Source organism: Dendropsophus ebraccatus, chromosome 14 (assembly GCF_027789765.1).
Source record: "Dendropsophus ebraccatus isolate aDenEbr1 chromosome 14, aDenEbr1.pat, whole genome shotgun sequence".
NCBI classification, from domain to species: domain Eukaryota; kingdom Metazoa; phylum Chordata; class Amphibia; order Anura; family Hylidae; genus Dendropsophus; species Dendropsophus ebraccatus.
In genome coordinates, this window is record NC_091467.1 from 23,705,282 (window position 1) to 23,723,121 (window position 17,840).

At 44.1% G+C, this 17,840-nt stretch overlaps 1 protein-coding gene across 1 annotated transcript in view; it reads right to left on the reverse strand.

The window, feature by feature from the left end:
- Positions 1–17,353, reverse strand: part of STAC2 (SH3 and cysteine rich domain 2) — a 44,523-nt gene extending 27,170 nt beyond the window's left edge. The window contains exon 1 of the mRNA XM_069952410.1: positions 17,077–17,353. Coding sequence (XP_069808511.1) covers positions 17,077–17,172 — 96 coding nt within the window. The 5' untranslated portion in view covers positions 17,173–17,353. The remainder of the gene's footprint in view (positions 1–17,076) is intronic.
- Between the last annotated feature and the right edge of the window lie 487 nt (positions 17,354–17,840).

A 17,840-nucleotide genomic window follows, 5' to 3' on the forward strand; every position in this document is an offset into this window, starting at 1 on the left:
ATGATGATATTTGGCATCATGTTATATTGTTAGGCTATGTTCACACTACGTTAAAGTACGGCTGTTGTTGCCGATGGCAACAACGGCCGTACTTTTGGCGCGGTGGAACAATGCCTTACTTTCAATGGGATCCCGGGGTCATGGAACGGCCGGTCTCTCACGCCGTGTGAACATAGCCTTATACTGTATAGATTGTAATAGATAGACTATAAGACTGCATTGGTATGCTTAGAGGGTTTATTATAGACCTACATGTGTACAGGTGGGCTTTGTAGCATTTCTGGATAGGTTGTAACATTGACCACCATAAACTTTCCGGTACTCTCTCTTACTGTGTTTTACAAAGGAGCTTAATACCATGAGACAAAAAAGGAAAGTAGAATTACAGGCTCAAGTGCCCACTCACTCAGAAGCTTCATGCCTCTGACATGTCTGCTGATATGGGGGCCCTTCTTTCTGGCTATGTTTCAGATTTGTTAAACAGAAGTCATTGTTAAAGAGAATAGCCCCTTATCAGGACCACTCTCCACCCCCACCTTGACTGAATTTGGCTCTGCACAAAAAAAACAACTGGGTTTATGCCAAATGTGACTTCAGTGCAAGCGGTCATTTATCTCGGTATGGAAGGCTGATCGTGCCTCTGTGCAGACACAGGAGGGACAATGGATAAGGGGCAGGGGATGGAAGCAAGGGGTTCTTGTCAAGGAATTTTAGAAATGTTTAAAGGGACACTGTAAGATATATGTGATGTCCCACTAGGGGTGTTCCAGTTATATACACCCTTCGCAAAAGTCTGTACTTATTGTATTATTATGGTTATTGTTTTGTGTGTGATTAGAATCTGTAGACCAGTAGGAGTTCTGCTTTCTTCTTTCCTAAAATCTCCCTCCTTTCTTCTTCTGTTGCACTCTTTTACCCACTCACAGCGCACCATACATGCTGTGAAAGAAGTGAGTCACACAGGAGACAGGAAGGGAAGAGCTTTTCGTTCTGGACATTGTGGAGGAAGGACACGAGCCAGAGAGCTCTCCACAGTGGTCCTATCTGGGCCCTGGCCCTCTGCCAGGTCCCTGTACCTAAGTCAGTCTTAGCTAGTACCCCGCATAGGAAGGACGCAAGACAGCAATCTGCTACCAACTTTTTCACTAGTAACACTCCAAAGCACTATGCACTGTTAAACTCCTCTTAAAAGAGGACAAGCCAGAGACAACCTCAACCCACGCCGAGGACTAGGAGAGTCACAGAGCAGGACAGATTCCACAACAGAGCCAAAGAGCCAGGAACTGATCCAGACAGAGCAAAGTTGAAGTAGCCTAGAAACTCTGTCTCGTAGTGTAGGTGTCAGCAGGGAACCCTCAGCATTCCGCTCAACCCAGGTAACAAGGTCTGGGGCCTGTGTCACCCTTATAGGACGGGTAACCCAACACTGGTGGGCATAAGGTGGTGTAAAGACTAAAGTAAAGGTCAATACACGTGCACAGGCGTTCTTCTTATTCTTCTAAGTATTCTACCTCATCCTCCAACATCCCGGAAGAGCACAGTACTACATGGGTTGAGACTCTCACGGCATCCTCCTCTCTGCTACTTTACTTCTTGTATTACTCAGTACAACGCAGCAAACATGACTATATCCTACACTGCACTTCCATTACAGATCTGGTCGTTCTATTGTCAAGTGTTGATTGTAACTTTGTCAAGTGTGTCTCTGATATTTTATCTAAAGGAACCTTATACTGTTGAACCTGTATTACTTTCCACACATTTACAAGTAGTAAGCCAACTCAACTTTATTCTTAGCCTCTGTGATTATTCGCCACCACCGACACAGCACACACCGCAACCTTGGGACACTTCCCCTTTCTGTGGGTGGCTGGTCCTACTATTCGGGAGGGTCACTATACCACTCTGACCATCCGTGACATAACCCCAAGGGACCCAGTATCAACCCGGCAGGACGCTTACCACAGGGGAAAAGGGTACAACCGGCCTGATAAAATAAAAGCAGGCATGCCATCACACCTGTGTGCCCACCAGGCACTGGCGTCACGTCACAACATCCCGAGGTCTGGCTGTATCTCGGCCATCCACCACAGTAGTGGCGTCACACTACAACACCTAGCAAGTGACCGGCCGCTCCTCCGATATAACATCACACCAGGGGTACACACCACATATATATAAAAAGGGATGTATATAAAAAGTTTCATGATGATGCAGCATAGGGGTAGGTCAACTATGGTTTCCATACAGGGATGTGCTTAGATGACGAGGATCCTGTGGCAGTGGCGGGCAAAGGGCAGTTCCTTTTTTTTCCTGTATGATAATATTACAGATGGGAGGATCAGAACCTTGTGGGCGCCATAACAGATGCTCCATTCAGGGTAGTATTGCTTACACACAATTTTTAAAGGGGTTGTCCATGATTTTTCTCTCCAAAAACAGCACCACTTTTGTGTATGAGCTGTGTCTGGTCTTGTAATCTTCCTATAAATGAGCATGTGCCATAACATCAGATCTAACCCCCCCCCCCCGGGCACGGACATGAGCGGCGGCGGGGGGTGTTAAAAAAAATGTTCCCTGCGGGTACCGGACCACGGGTGCCTAGTGGCAAATACGGCCCTGTGTACAAGAGTGCTACTCATTTGGGGGGGAAAAAAATAGACCCTTTAGACCAGAACAGGGACAAGAGGTCTGCAATTTCTGGTGACCACTAGCACCAGGATTTCTGGGCACTTGCTCTGAATCTTGATCCTAGCGAGTGGTGCTTGAAGGGCTGGCGTTATGTCCTTTAACTGTAAGCGTTCCTTATGAGCACTTACCATTAAATGCAGTGCTGACTGACAGAGTGAGAAGCCATTGGCTCCCCGCCCTGCCAAGCATAGCATTGTTACTGTGGTCACAAGAGACTGCTCTCCCCCAAAGTGCTCCAGTGCATGAGTTAAGTCACTTGTGCGCATGCAAAGCAGGGAGGAAGAAAAGATGATGGTGGACTGCGCTGCTGCCGGAGCATATATTTGTCTTTAATGTTATTACACAAAGGGAGTTGCCTACATGGGGGTGCTTACTACTGAGGGGGATTACCAACAGGGTGATATTTAAGGGGGGCTAAATTCCAGAGGGACTTTCTAAAAGGGGATACCTACATGGGGGATACCATCACCTACGAGCCTACCTGTACAGAGGGACCTAACTACTATATGGAGGGCATAAAAGGAACTAACTACTATATGGGGGTACACAGGGGACCTAACTACAATATGGGGGCAAATACTAAATATATTTTTCTAACATATTTGTAAAATCATTTAATTCACCAAAATGACCCCAGATAACAGCTCTAACATCTTGCAAACTAGGTGTCTCACTTCTCTGCCAATCTGACATCCACTGCCCCTTGTTAGCCTTAGCCTGCCTGCTGAATATGATCCACCCTATTTCAGAAAGGTAAATCAAGGATTTTATTTCATCTCTCACCCATAAAGTTCCTGGCAGCTGGAAATCCCAGTGTACCTTCTCCTGTATGTTCACAGTGCTGCACTGTATTCTCCCCCTCCCTTTAGCTTCAGTTCAGTTCTTAGCTGAGCATACACATAAGTCAACCATAAATCCCCTGTACATATACATTCTTAAAGGGGTAGGGGGTTTAAGCCACCACCAGACTCTTCTGGTGCTGACTTATCTCCTATTGGGTAGTTGAATTCAAACATGGTTGATCCTTTTCTACCACATCACATGCTGACAATTATGTGTAGGACCCACCTATGTTACAGCAGATTGTACAGATGGTGAATAATAGGCTGCGTTCACACAACGTGAAAATGTTCCAGATTTATGGTATGAAAAATAGTATACAATGCAAGTGAATGGGATATATATATATATATATATATATATATATATAGTGTATATATATATATATATATATACCTACTCTGTTGGTTTGTGGCACAGAGTGGGTGAAGGGTGAAGGAAGTATGAACAAGTGCGTACATTCCCCCTTCCGAGTGCCTTATTACCTTCCATCCCTATAGGGGGCTTGCGGCTATGACAGAGCGTGGGCCCTGCCTGTGTAATTACACGTCACAGTGTGTTCTAATGAGCATGTTTGCAGTGGTCTTCATGTGCAACGTGCAATTACTGTGACACGGCCCTGCAGAGCATTGCTCAGCTCTGACTCACTATTGCACAGGTGCTGAGGTAGGTCCCCCCATAGGTTATTTTCCATGCGATGCAGTATTTGTCCCACCTTTCCCTCTCCACCGCCTTCTGTTGTTTGCAGTACCTCTCAGCTGTCCAGCAGGGAAAGTGTTAAACAGCCACTGGCCCTTTAAGGGTTGTTTAACTACAACTTCCAGCATGCCCACCTGGGAGTTGTTGTCCCAGAGCAGCTAGGAATCCACCGGATGTCTACAACATTCCTGCCAATTCTGTCCTTCTGCTTAGCCTCCGGATCCATGCCAAGTTCTTTGTGCACAGCCATGTTTTTTTTTCTGCTATGTACATCCTAAAAGATAAAATTCCTCGGCTACGAAATTATACCAACCTCATCAGAAGCGTTCCCTCCCTCCCCCCTCTGTGGCTGGCTGCGCTGTCAGCAAACACACAGGTTTTTAAAGGCAGGCGGTCATTTATCACAGGTGACATGACGCCATTCATAAGCAGTTTTTTTCCTGCAATGCACTTAACCTTTCCTTTGCCTTGATGATCTAAACGACCCCTCCTCCATTGCCAATACCAATTGTGACCATGCTACAGCCTCCGAATGCAAGAATAAAATAGGAAGAACGGGATGTGCAGCTGGAGTAGACTTTAGAGTACATTTAGCAGAGGGTTGTTAAAAATTGTCAGTCTTAATTGCTTAAAGGGGATCTGTCCTTTTTTTGCAGGCAGAATGAGCTGAGCGGATTTATATAAAGCTATTAGGGATGGTCCGAAACCTCCGAGGTTCGGGTTTGTATGAACCTGAACTCTAGGCATCAGATTCCCGCTGTCTGCCCGCTCCGTGGAGCAGGTGGATACAGCGGGAGGACCGCCTGGAAAACTGGGATACAGCCTATGGCTATGGCTGTATCCCAGTTTTCCAGGTGGTCCTCCCGCTGGATTCGCCCGCTGCACGGAGCGGGCAGACAGCGGGAATCATTACCGAGAGTTCGGGTTTGTACGAACCTGAACCGAACTCGGTTCGGACCATCCCTAAAAGCTATGTTAAAAAAATAAAAATAAAAAAATTTTGTTCTTAATTATTGTAAATTAAATGGGGCCAATTAGCCAAGTGGGTGGTCCTACTAAGTCACTGGCAGCCTTCCATTATCAGGACCGCCTACTTGACTACTTAGCCCAGACATTTACAAGAATAAATGACAAGTTAACCAATCAACTTTTGTAACGCAACTATATATCACTCTGCTCAGCTCCTCCTGCTCTATAACATGATTGGATTGCATTTTCAATGTGACAGGTTCCCTTTTTATAGGGGAACTCGTATTAGTCACAGTAGGCCGCATGTTTAACCCGTCATTTGTTAGACCAGCCTAAAACAATAGCCAGTGTCTTATGATATAATGTCTACCTCAGTAACTGTCTTGTTGTTCAAAAAGATCCGTGGAGCCTCATTCAAGAGTCTCAAAACATGGGACTAGCCTGATATCCCTCCAGGGAAGGTCCTAGAAAAGAGGTGGCTCCTGTATGGAGACCACCAAAACTCCAAAACTACCATATTAAGTGGCCCCCTAAGTGAATATCCAACCCAATTACGAGTCTGATGATATGACCAGGAAAATGCCAAGGCCAGGTATCCATCCACAGACAGCTGTTTCGGGTGTTGCGCCTCATCAGCGTGGGGAGTAGGATTCTGGCTAGGTGGGAGCAATGCCTGGTAGAGCCATACAGGAAACAGATCACTGATCTCAGGGAGACCAGACAAAGATTACACTGCCGGCTGTTGGTTAAAGCGCTCAATACAGTGAAATCCTAGGTGCAATATACAAAAAGGTCCTCAGAGCCACATTTAATAGTCTCAAAACATGGGACTAGCCAGATATCCCTTCAGGGAAGGACTTAGAAAAGGGATTCTTGTGGTTCTAACTTTACTTGTGCTACTGACTAACTTTTTTATTAGAGTCTAGTCCATTCACAAAGGGAACATCAGAGTGTATATGTAATCCATGACCCCTGATACATGGCCTCTCTCCACTATGGCTCACAAAGGGAGGATCCAAAAAGGAGACTACTCCCTCTATGACATCCATGTGCCCTAATATTCCATATGGAAAGGGATTGTGAGACATTCTCCAGCCATTGCACTTATTTGCACAATACAATTTCATGCACATATGTTGCATCCTCCACACCCGCTAATACTAGGAGTCAGTGCAGCTGTTCAATTCACACAACCCTATTTGTTATGTCTGCATTTCATATACGTATGTTCTATCACATTTACTGGAGACAATGGCTTTTTAAAAAATTCCAGTCTCTTATGTCAGTATTTGTATGAAAATGTGACTAGTGTGGACACAGTAGGGGGTAAATATGGAAAAATACACCATATGCCATATCCATCTCTATGCTTTTCTATGCTTGTGTTAAAGGGATCCTCCGGTTGGTCCCAAGGTCTGTGCACCAGCGTCTGAGTGACCTCCGCTGTGCTACGGTGCCAGCACTGTGGCACAGTCAGAGATTGACTATATCGACAACCAGACCACTAGGGGGAGACAGCAGGATGGTGTGCTATTTACCCAATGATGATGGCCGGGGGGGTGGGATTCTTGGTTGAAAGGTGGGCCACAAGAATGATTTATTCTGGTGTGCCCAATGTACTCCAGTCCGACACTGATACCAGGGATGAGGACATGGTCATACAAGTGAATGGTTAGGGCAAGCAGTTTCAGAGGCAGGTCAGATAATCTTAGTCAGCAACAGGAGAGGCACACGGTAGAAACGGGGTCAGGCAGAAACCATAGTCCAAAGAACAGGCACAGGTCGGGATACACAAGAATACAGCAGACAGCCACCTTTACTACATGTGCAGGAATGCAACAATGCTCAGACAGGGAGGGGCAGATAGACCTAGTCTAAATAGGTGATCTGGATTGGTGGACATCAGTAGCAGGTGGAGACAAGCTGCCTCTATAAATCCAGAACAGTTGGCCACATGTACACCCTAGTGGCCAGAGGCACCATTGCAGCAAATGCGAGAAGGAGGAAGAAGATGTTAGAATACATAAGGGTGAGCAGCCCAAGACCGGCATGGAACACAGCAGAGGAACGGATAGGAGCATGACGGTGGGGAGCGGAAATTGAATGGTGCGGTAAGCGGTGAATAATGGGACCTAGTGGCATTACACTTAGCAAAAGTCACTGCCCATTTATTCTGCTTATCAACTGGTTCTCAGTGAATGAATCACCACCAAAATCCAAGGACAGACCATCCATGTAAAGGCCCCAATAAATATTAGACGAAAGTTGGCTGAACCCAGCCATTTTGACAGGACTAGCTGTCTAAAGTATAAGGCGGCCTCCTGATTCTTCCCCACAGATGATGAAGGGGAGCAACAAGAGTTTGGTACGTTGAATGCAAACTGCCTGACCCTATTGTTTTTGAAGAGATAAGTTGCTATCAAAGCTGTCCATTGAGAACACATGAATATTCTGCGAAATTGGGGCTGACAGCTATTCATCATCTGACAGCTATTGAAATAGTATGGCCTCCTTTACAAACCTAATAAACTCATTATTGGCCACTACCACAATAGATACATAGGGTGAGATTATCAAACATGGTGTAAAGTGAAACTGGCTCAATCGCCCACAGCGACCAATCAGATTCCACTTCTCATTCCTCACAGACTCTTTGAAAAATGAAAGGTGGAATATGATTGGTTGCTAGGGGCAACTGAGCCAGTTTCACTTTACACCATGTTTGATAAATCTCCCGCATAGGGTGTGGACATGTAACAAGGTTTTTACATGTTTGATAAAAAAACAATATTCAATAATTAGCATTTAATGTCAGATATATTTCCTCCTTTCTTTGTTAAAATTTAAAAATGGCAAATAAAAAAAAGGAAGCTTCCAGTAATTTGATATTATTGTCCCATGGCTGAGGAGCTTTAGTGTAGACTTCCTGGCAGGTTTAGCTCTTCCCATTACATTTCTATTGCATTCAGGTCTGGGCTTCGTGATAATTTTGTTTCTCCTCAGTCATTCAGATCTTGCTTTTGTATTGTGGATCATTGTGCTTCTATATAACCCAACCATACTTCCAGCTTCTTATGGACAAAAGACCAGATAGTCTCTGTAGAAATCGTCTGGTACAGTACAGACATCATCATACTAACACCACCATCATGCCCGACTACTGTTAGGGTATATTATGCATAGTTTTTTGGCCATCCAGGTATAAACTTTGCAGATGAGCATTGATATTACCCATGGATAACACTATTCTTCTTTGCATAAAATTTCTGCTTACTTCTTTCCTTATTGTAAAGTCTTGAACACTAACTGTAGCTGAGGCTGGATAGGCAAGGAGTTCTTTGAAAGTCCTTAAAGGGGTATTCCAAGAAAAAAGAATTAAGAGATCACATGGGGTCCGACCTCCGAACCCCCTGGCGATCTCCATACCAGCCCCCGGCTTCTGTGTTATGAAAAGAGCCGTGGGTCACGTGCCTCCATTCCAATGGATGTCCCTGAAAGAGCCAAGTAAGCCAGAAGAGTGCTTACTCGCCTCTCTCCGACACCTCCATAGGAAAGAAAAGTGCAGTACCCGCGCCTCTATTCATAACACAGAAGCCAGGGGCTGATACAGAGATCGCCGGGGGGTTCGGAGGTCAGACCCCCAGTGATCTCTTACTTGTCTCCTATCCTGTGGATAGGGGACAAGTTAGTTTTTCTTGGAATATAGGGTAGTAATTTTGGCAGGCCGGCCTCTTTGTTCTGTTTCTCAGTAGGGTTCCTGGGTTGGACAGGACATCAGCCTCAGTCTAGAGATAGGGCACAAGCTAATTTTAGAGACTAGATGACTACACGGATTAGGATCTAGGATTGCAGCCCACTCCTTTAGGACATGAAAGGATTGGGCCCTAATGTCTTTTCCTCCTTTCTTTATTTCCACTGTTTTCTTCTGGTACCTTGTCCAGCTTTGGTTGGTGAATAGCTCAAGCTGGATCAGATTGCTAAACGTCTAGATGCCTCGTCCTCTGGTCACAACGTAATCCACACAATGCCCACTACCTGGTATCCTACTTCAAGGGAACCAGACTGCCACGTCTTGCCTTCTGGTTCATACTCTTGATCTCCGCCTTGTTCATGAATATTGCTTCCTACCCACCCTTACAAGAGGTTATCCAAGATTTTCTTGCAATAAGAGCACCCCTTTCATCAGGTTGTGGGTGGTGTTACAGTTTAGCTCCATTCACTTCAATGGAACCCATACTCAAACTGAAAGTAGTAAGGCTGTTCATGTAGGAAAGTAGATATGTCTTTAGCCTGGATAACCCCTTTAATATACTACTTCTACCTCTGTTCATTGGCTCCATCACTGACTATGCTCTCTCTAGTCTATCCCATCCTAACCACTCTCATAGTAATGACCATTGACACCATTCCTTACCATATTACTTCCACCAATCAACATCTATTCAGGTAACTAAAAAATTCTAGAATTCAGCACCGAACCAATTGTGACTAAAGAATTAACACATCCATTGAGGAAAAATAACACCATCAACCACAAATATAACTAACTGCAACTCAGTGGAGATTGGAAATGGGCCCTTGCTTCCCTGGAATTTACACCTACATAATTTATATAAAGCTCCGTACTAATCCACAGATACAACTGTAGCCCAGAGCTTTTTTCACAATTCTGCATATTACCATTGGAAGCAGATACACGCTTGGCAACAGTTCTAATTTGGCCAGATAGTCTAGTGAACGGGACTGCAAAACCTTAAAGGGGAACTCCAACAAAATATTTTCTTTTAAATCGACTGGTGACAGAAAGTTATATAGATTTGTAATGTACTTCCCTTTAAAAATTTCAAGTCCTCCAGTACTAATCAGCTGCTGTATGTCCTTCAGGAAGTGGTGTATTCTGTCCAGTCTGACACAGTGCTTTCTGCTGACATCTCTGTCCAGGTCAGGAACTTTTGTGCGGAATTATTGGACATTGCTGACATGGCGTGTCCATGGGTTGTAACTTGTATTATAACTCGGCTCTACTAAAGAAACAACAGAATCAACCTTCGGGAAGGAGTGTCAGGGTTTCTGATAGAATTAACCCATTTTTCTCCTGTACAACCCATTGGTCCTTAATTGCTTCACATGTTCATATCCTATAGATGTAGCTCTCGTCCCATGATTCTATCTAGTTTTTTTTTCGCCTACCTAGTGCACTGTGTTATATATTTGGCATTGAAAGCATTGAAATCCTCCCATTCATGGGCTTAAAAATAACTTCCCGGGCTGCAGTCATGGTCAAATGTGTTCTGGCTACGCTGATTTTATTGTCACAGGGCGCTCACTTTGCTATGTATAATTTAGATGATATTAGTCACTTTTGGATTATTTATGGTTATCGATGTACAAAGACTTTGACGTCAGCTCTTTTACTTTATATTGAAGAGGGATCACATTTATAACTGGAGAAAATGTCAGACTAAACTGATCCGATACAACTGGGAAAGTGATCAAAGGGGTCGCCTCCTGCGGTTATTTATTTGTTCTTTTTTATTTCCGTCGCTGGCAAGAGTTCAGAGGTCATGTGTAGGAGTACTGAGGCATTATTGGAAAGGAGGGGTCAAAAAGCTTCTGGGTTCAATAGTAAAATCTATCAAACATATGAAATATGGCGGCACTCCTCAGACTGCATAGTTATAAACATGAAGATGAGCAAAAACTCCCTGAAAAGTGCACGGAAACAGTTTACAGAGTGAGCTGTCAGGTTGCCGGTGGAGTGGCCCTTTATGTGAATTATTTGTTTATTTATTTGTTTATTATGAGGCGCTCCGCCTACTTGTTTATGTATTGTTTGGATACCATTCACATTCTTATTAGGTCATCGCCGGTTTTCTACGGGTCAGACAAACCGCTTGACTGGCTCTCATATTGGGCAGGGCTTGGTAACATGATCGACCATGCAGGTAAGGAGGGAGGGAGGATTCTATATACTCCGACACTCGAACTGGCCAGTGGAGATAACGCAAGACTGTGAAACTTCTAGTCTCTGGTGTCATGTCTTCCCTGAGACTTCCCTGATGAAGTTAGCAGCATGCTAACAAAATGCGTTGGGAAGGGCTAGGTGTCAGGACAGCTACTCTTTGCTGTATGGGGTATCTGTATATATTTCTTTACCAGGGCATGCTACATATTTTGTGTGGTGGCTTTACATGTACTGACTGTAGGTCTTTGAGTCTAAAAAGATGGTTTAATTTCACCATATTTTTGGCATTTGGCATTTGATTAGCAGTGGCTGCTGAAGTTGGATGCAGCCCTAGGGAGTATACTGGTGACATAGCCCCGAAACATGGTAGCAACAGGGATGTTACAATAAAGCAAAAGTCTTTATGTATGTAGACAGCAATAAGTAATCTAAAAGTGACAAAAACAATACAACGCAAAGTGAGAATAGGGACCCAATAAAATCAGAGGTTCCGTATTGTCCCATAAATCTGTATGGCGCAATATAATGGATCCATGTAACACAGATGTGTCATATGGCTGAGTGCATGAGGCCTTACGCTATTATAAGGTATAGGAAATATTCATGTTGACAAGTAAGGCCCCATTCATGTTGGTGGGAATTATAAGACCAGCATTAAAAAGTTGCACATTTTTGTTCAGGCATTATTTACACAACAGTTTGTCACTTGTAAGAAGTGGGTGGGACTTTGTGTAAAATAGGTGGGTCTTCATAGCCTTTAAGATTTATAATATTATTGATGATAATTTTGGTGGACTGTGTAGTGCTTCATTTCACCTGTGGTGGCGTTGTAAGAAATTTAAGCACTTGCGTCCCAATACATACACAGATTACATGTGATCAATAGCAGCTTTAGAAGTGGGGCACCCTGTGATCCCCATTGCCGATGCTGTGTAAATCGCTCCCAGTACCTCATAGTTGCCAGACACAACTTGAGTATTCCACCCAAGAGTTACACCCAAGTTTTTCTATATCTAAGATGGCGCCGGTTGGGAAACTACATTTCCCATCATGCATTGTACCTAAGAGCCAACTTCCAAGTATCAGCCTCATCTTGTAGTATCTGCCCATCACTGGCTCAATCTGCTTCTGCTTTAGGCTATGTTCACACTACGTAAAAGTACGGCCGTTCTTGCCAATGGGCACAGCCTATGAAGCAATGGGATCCCGGCCGGAGCGTACACACATCGTATACGCTCCGGCCAGGATCTGTGCGGCCCCGCAGATAACTGACAGGTCACTTTTCTGCGGCCGGAATTCAGTCAATTCCAGCCGCAGGGGAAGGAGAGAGGAGTGGAGACAGAGTGGACAAGGAAGTGAGGGTTTTCTGCAGCTTCAGGAAGTAAGGATGTGCTGCAAACGGCCGAATTCATGTAATAGAAACCTATTATAAGCAAGCTTAGAATACTGAATAGGGTTAACTCCCTCTTAAGTGGAGTACCCCTTTAATCCCACGATCGGTAAGCAGACATTCGGTGGCATGTGGTCACGCCGCTTGCTCCCTTCTCCCAGCTACTCATATGCCTACAGATTCACTTTAAGTTCCTTTAGGATACCAATCAAGTGTGATTGACTGCGAGGAGGGTGGGGATAGCGTGACCACATGTCACTGCTGCTCCACCCACATGCCTACTTACCAGGAGTAGGGATCAGAGACCTATATTTAAATAAAATTCCGCCACACCACGGATTGCCGGGATAAGTGTCGGAGAGCAAGGCACAGTATCAGCTACGTGACCGGTTCCCATTAAACCCAATACACATAGACATCGCTTCAAGAAAGTAAAGCGTTAATCTTTACAAGCAGCTCATCACCACAAGCTCACAGTTCAATGAAAAGGGTCAATTCTTAAAGTGGCTCTCCCGAATCTGTGGCAACTAAATTAACAGGAGGTGGAAATAATCTCGGTTATAAGGACGGGCTGTCCAAACGCAATGTATTTACTCTGGAGAAGAGAAGACTACATAGCATGAAATGAGTGAAGGGAACAATAATCGCTTCCAGTAAATGGGGCGAGCAGCCAAACAATAAGCAATATAATGTTTCTCAAGTGGAAACTTGACGGTTTACACATAAAACTGATTGTTCTTGTTTGAGTCATCGTGCCCAATGGTAATGGAGAAGTGGTCGTCCCCTGACTTGTTACTACTCTATTGTATCACAGCTGTGATTGAATTTCCATAGTAGTCCTTGTGAGAGTAGTAATAATGGAAAAATCCATATTGTAATAGAGTAGTTGCCATATGTAAACACCCTTAAAGGGGATGTCATCTTTTAAAAAAAATAGGTTACCCTACTAAAGAAATTAAAGCGGAATCTACTCCATTTAGGACCTTCAACCATAAGCTAGCTTCTAGAGTGGCTACAAAAAATATTTTAGAAGGTCCATCGTGTCTAAGCCCGTTTTTGCCACTCCTGGGGAAATGGACACTTGCTAACAGATTTATTATAACCAATGATTGGGGATCTCAGTAATGGGGGGCAACTTTTTGACCGTTCAAAAATGGGGTTGCGCAGTGTTGACGACAGGGGTGGCCTCATGAAGAGAACTGACATACAAATGCCCTGGTAGGGTATACAGATATAATTGTGGGGCTTTCCCACTCAGGACTCAGGAGAGTAATGCTGCGTTTACACGTAACTATTATCGTGCGAATTTGCGAGATAACGGTCGAATTCGAACGATAATCGTACGTGTAAATGCAGCGAACGATCGAACGACGCACGATAAATCGTACATTTTGATCTTTCATCAGGTCATCAAATCGTCGTTCATCATACGCAAAAAATTCGCAAAACGTTCCGGGTGAACAGTTGTTCGCCGATTTAACCAATGTGTGAGATAGGCTTAAATGATCGCAGTGCGAATATTCGTACGATATATCGGACCATCTAAACGCTGATAGTTATAAAAAAAAATCGTAAATCCGACATCGCTAATCGTACGATCGGGCCAATAATCGTTACGTGTAAACGCAGCATAAGGGCCCTATTCCCCGGGACGATTATCATTCGCATAATCGTTAACTATAAACGATCTCAAACGACCTGAATGATTATCGTTACTTATGATTGTTCTAGCGGTCGTCTTGTCGTCGCTATTGCGTTCGTTGCTACTGCAAACGTCCGAACGACGTCTTATTCCAGGCGAAGGATTTGCGAACGAGCAACGATTAAAAATAGGTCCAGGTCTTATTAAGCGATTAATGATTTCTCGTTCATCGTTTAATCGTTAACTGCTATTCAACAGAACGATTTTCGCTTCGTTCCAAACGATTTAACGATAATCGGCCCGTGGAATACGGCCCTTAGCCTTTCTTTAGGGGTGGCTGCCATTCCGGTAAACTAGAGCTGACCTTATCCCATTCCTGATTTACTCATTACCAAAGTAAATAGGTTATAGTGTGGCAGTAGATTGACCTCAGTCTGTATAATCCAATATAAGCACTGGTATTGCATTGTTCTGTATTGTTTTATATGTGCACACTGTGGCATAGGATTGTGCAATCACTTCTATGCAATGTATATGTGCTGCCACCTCTGGTAGGTTATATGTAAGGGTCTGGGAGGTAGGTCACATGACCTTCCCACACAGGTTTCTGAGAGGAGCTACAAAAAAGTTCTGTAGGACAAGTCCACAAGTCAATAATTTCTGGAATAAACCAGTTGGTTTGGTGGGAAGAATAAGGTCTACTACCCCTACAACTGCCCCCCTGTACCTCTAGTCAGAGCTGCAACTACGCAACGTCCACATCAAGAACCTTCTATAGGGAACCGTAATGCACCAAACTATGAGTAACACAAGTGTTACTCACCATAGGGGTGTATCTATATCAAATGTATTTATAAAGTTAGCAAAGTTAGCACCCCAGAGACTCTCTAAGTGTGTATGCAATCTACCAAGGTGAATACTAACCCCTCTCATACTGAAGCTACAGTCTGTGTGAATTGCCTTTATCCTATGTCTATCCTCCATTGGCCTGCACAGAATAACGCTTGAGTAAATTTATAGTTACTTCTTCATGTTCACAACTGGGTCGGATCACAATTATTTGTAGTTAATAGCCACAGCCATGTTTACACCCAGACACCACCATATAGGAGTGCCCCAGAGTCAGAGACAATCCTATACATGCAGACCCCCCCATTAACAAAGACACCACAAGGGTCCAACTACAGCTCTGAAGTACTACAAGTCCCAGCGGGCTTTATATAACATCTTTCATCTCTCAGGTGGGTAGGACAGACCAACGTAGTAATCACACCATGTCCCATAATATTGCTTTTAGATCATTTGGGGGTTCATACATATAATAAACCTAATATGTCAGACAGCCCAATAACTATGTATATACTGTGTTAGTCAAATAACTTAGAAAATCTAATAGTTTAGAACGTTTTTGGGACTGTATTTGGCATAGACAGATGTGGGTGGAAGAAGTAGGGGGCTATAGTAAGAGTGTCAGTGAGTGGTGGAGAAATATGGGTGTAATGTGGCTGGTAGGATCCAAGTTAAAGGGATGAAAATAAATATATATTATATATTTATTATATAATATATTATTATGTATATTATATAAATATATTTTCATATCAACTGTTGCTAGGAAATTATACAGATTTGTAATTTACTTCTATTCAAAAATCTTCAGTCTTCCAGTACTTATCAGCCGTTGTATGTCCTGCGGAAGTGGTGTATTCTTTCCAGTCTGACTCTCTGCTGCCACTTCTGTCCATGTTAGGAACTGTCCAGAGCAGGAGAGGTTTTCTATGGGGATATGCTACTACTATGGACAGTTCCTGATACGGACAGAGGTGGCAGCAGAGAGCACTGTGTCAGACTGGAAAGAACACACCACTTCCTGCAGCACATACAGCAGCTATTAAGTACTGGACGACTTAAGTAAAATTTTTAAATAGGAGTAATCTACAAATCAGTTGATTTGAAAAAAAAATTTCCTTCTAAGGGACAACCACGGCGTGTTACAAGACAAGTGTGCGCTGTCCGCTAATCTGTTCTTTATAATAAAATGATGGTGTGAGAATCTGAATAAAATTGGATGTAAAATGACATTATAATGTCTGCTGAGTTCTTGGTAACTGCGGATGTTGATGACGGATAATAATACACTGACAGTAAAGAAGATAGGCAGCAATGATTATGGGGAGTACAAGGTTAAGTCAGCAACACTGCATCAATGGGCAGGGGGGCCATAATCACAGCTATATTCCAATGAGGTGCCGGAATGCTGCTGATGCAGACGTACATGACGAAAAAATTACCGACAAGGCAACTTTGCGCACAATGCAGACATACATAACTGGATTACAACGGGAGCCGTAATTAGATATTCATGCGAGAACCTGCTACTGGGCTGGCTGTAATTCACTATATCAGAGATGATGGGAAATGAATGGAGTTGGCAAATGGGTAAAGTAGGTCAAAAAGCTGCCTAAGTGGCTCTCCTGCCGACAGTAACGTAACCGGCGCTGATGATATAAGACCCAGAGGCCAAGCGATCCAGGTATATGACAATGTGAGGGTATGAGTGAGATCATCCTGATTCCAAGCGAGCCAGAAGGCAGAGACATTGGAGATCAGAGATTAGAGGAATACTTGTGCTAATCATACGTAAGTGGGATTTATGGAGGCTGCACTGGTAATCCTTCCTGAGAACCCATTTCAGAATAACATCTTTACATTGATTGTCTGCAATACTGCTTTAATTCCTCCCAATGGACATGGGACATGAGCGCTCAGATGAGTGCGCACTGGAGTGAGCACTACAGAAAACTTCTAGGATGTAGATGGGATGTGAGCGTGAGCTTTTTTTTGGATGGTTGGTGAATGAAGGTGTCTTTTCAAGGATACCTTGCTCTCCGGCAGTCCACACCCTCCTCCGCTGGTGCTGGTCACCGGTGGTCTTGGCTCGGAATTCTGGGGGTCGATTTCTGTTATTTCCGTCATGTTCTCTGGCAAAGGTCCCACCGTAGTTCGGGATGGAATTTGTCGATTCTTATCGAGGAGATGTCACCTGCTGCTATACGTACTATGTCGATGTCTTCCCTCTTGGCTGTTCATGGACTCCTTCTCATATTGACTGTCACTTCTCTTCTCGTAGTTGTTGTAGATATACTCTGGGCTTGGTTTAGATGTTCAGGTCCCTGGGGGGGCTCCGGAGGGTGTCTCTCTCTCTCTCTCTCGTTCTCAGTTATGCACCTTGTTCCACACTCGGTGAATTGCAGCACCAACTTGATGGACAGCAGTCTCTTGGAGTAGCGTGCCAGCAGTGTCTGGAGACGTCTACTACGCTGTCTTGTCTTATATCAGCTCACGGTGGCTCGGGGAAAGCTGCAGTCTCTGTTCTCTAATCCCTGCCACTGTCTCCTCTTCTACTCTTTCTTCTTCCTCCACTGCAATCTCTCTTTCTCCCTCCCTCCGGTGCTCTGCCCCCCTCTCTTCTGCTGCAGACTCTATATCTCTCCTTTGCTCTCAGTGCTGCAGTCTGTCTATCCCATGCTCTGGTGCAGAGCTCTCTTTCTTCTCTCCTGATGCACTATTGCAATGTCTCCCCTTTGGCTGGCACTCTGCCCTCAGTTATTCGGGTCCTCTTTGTGCTCACGTGCCCCCTGGTC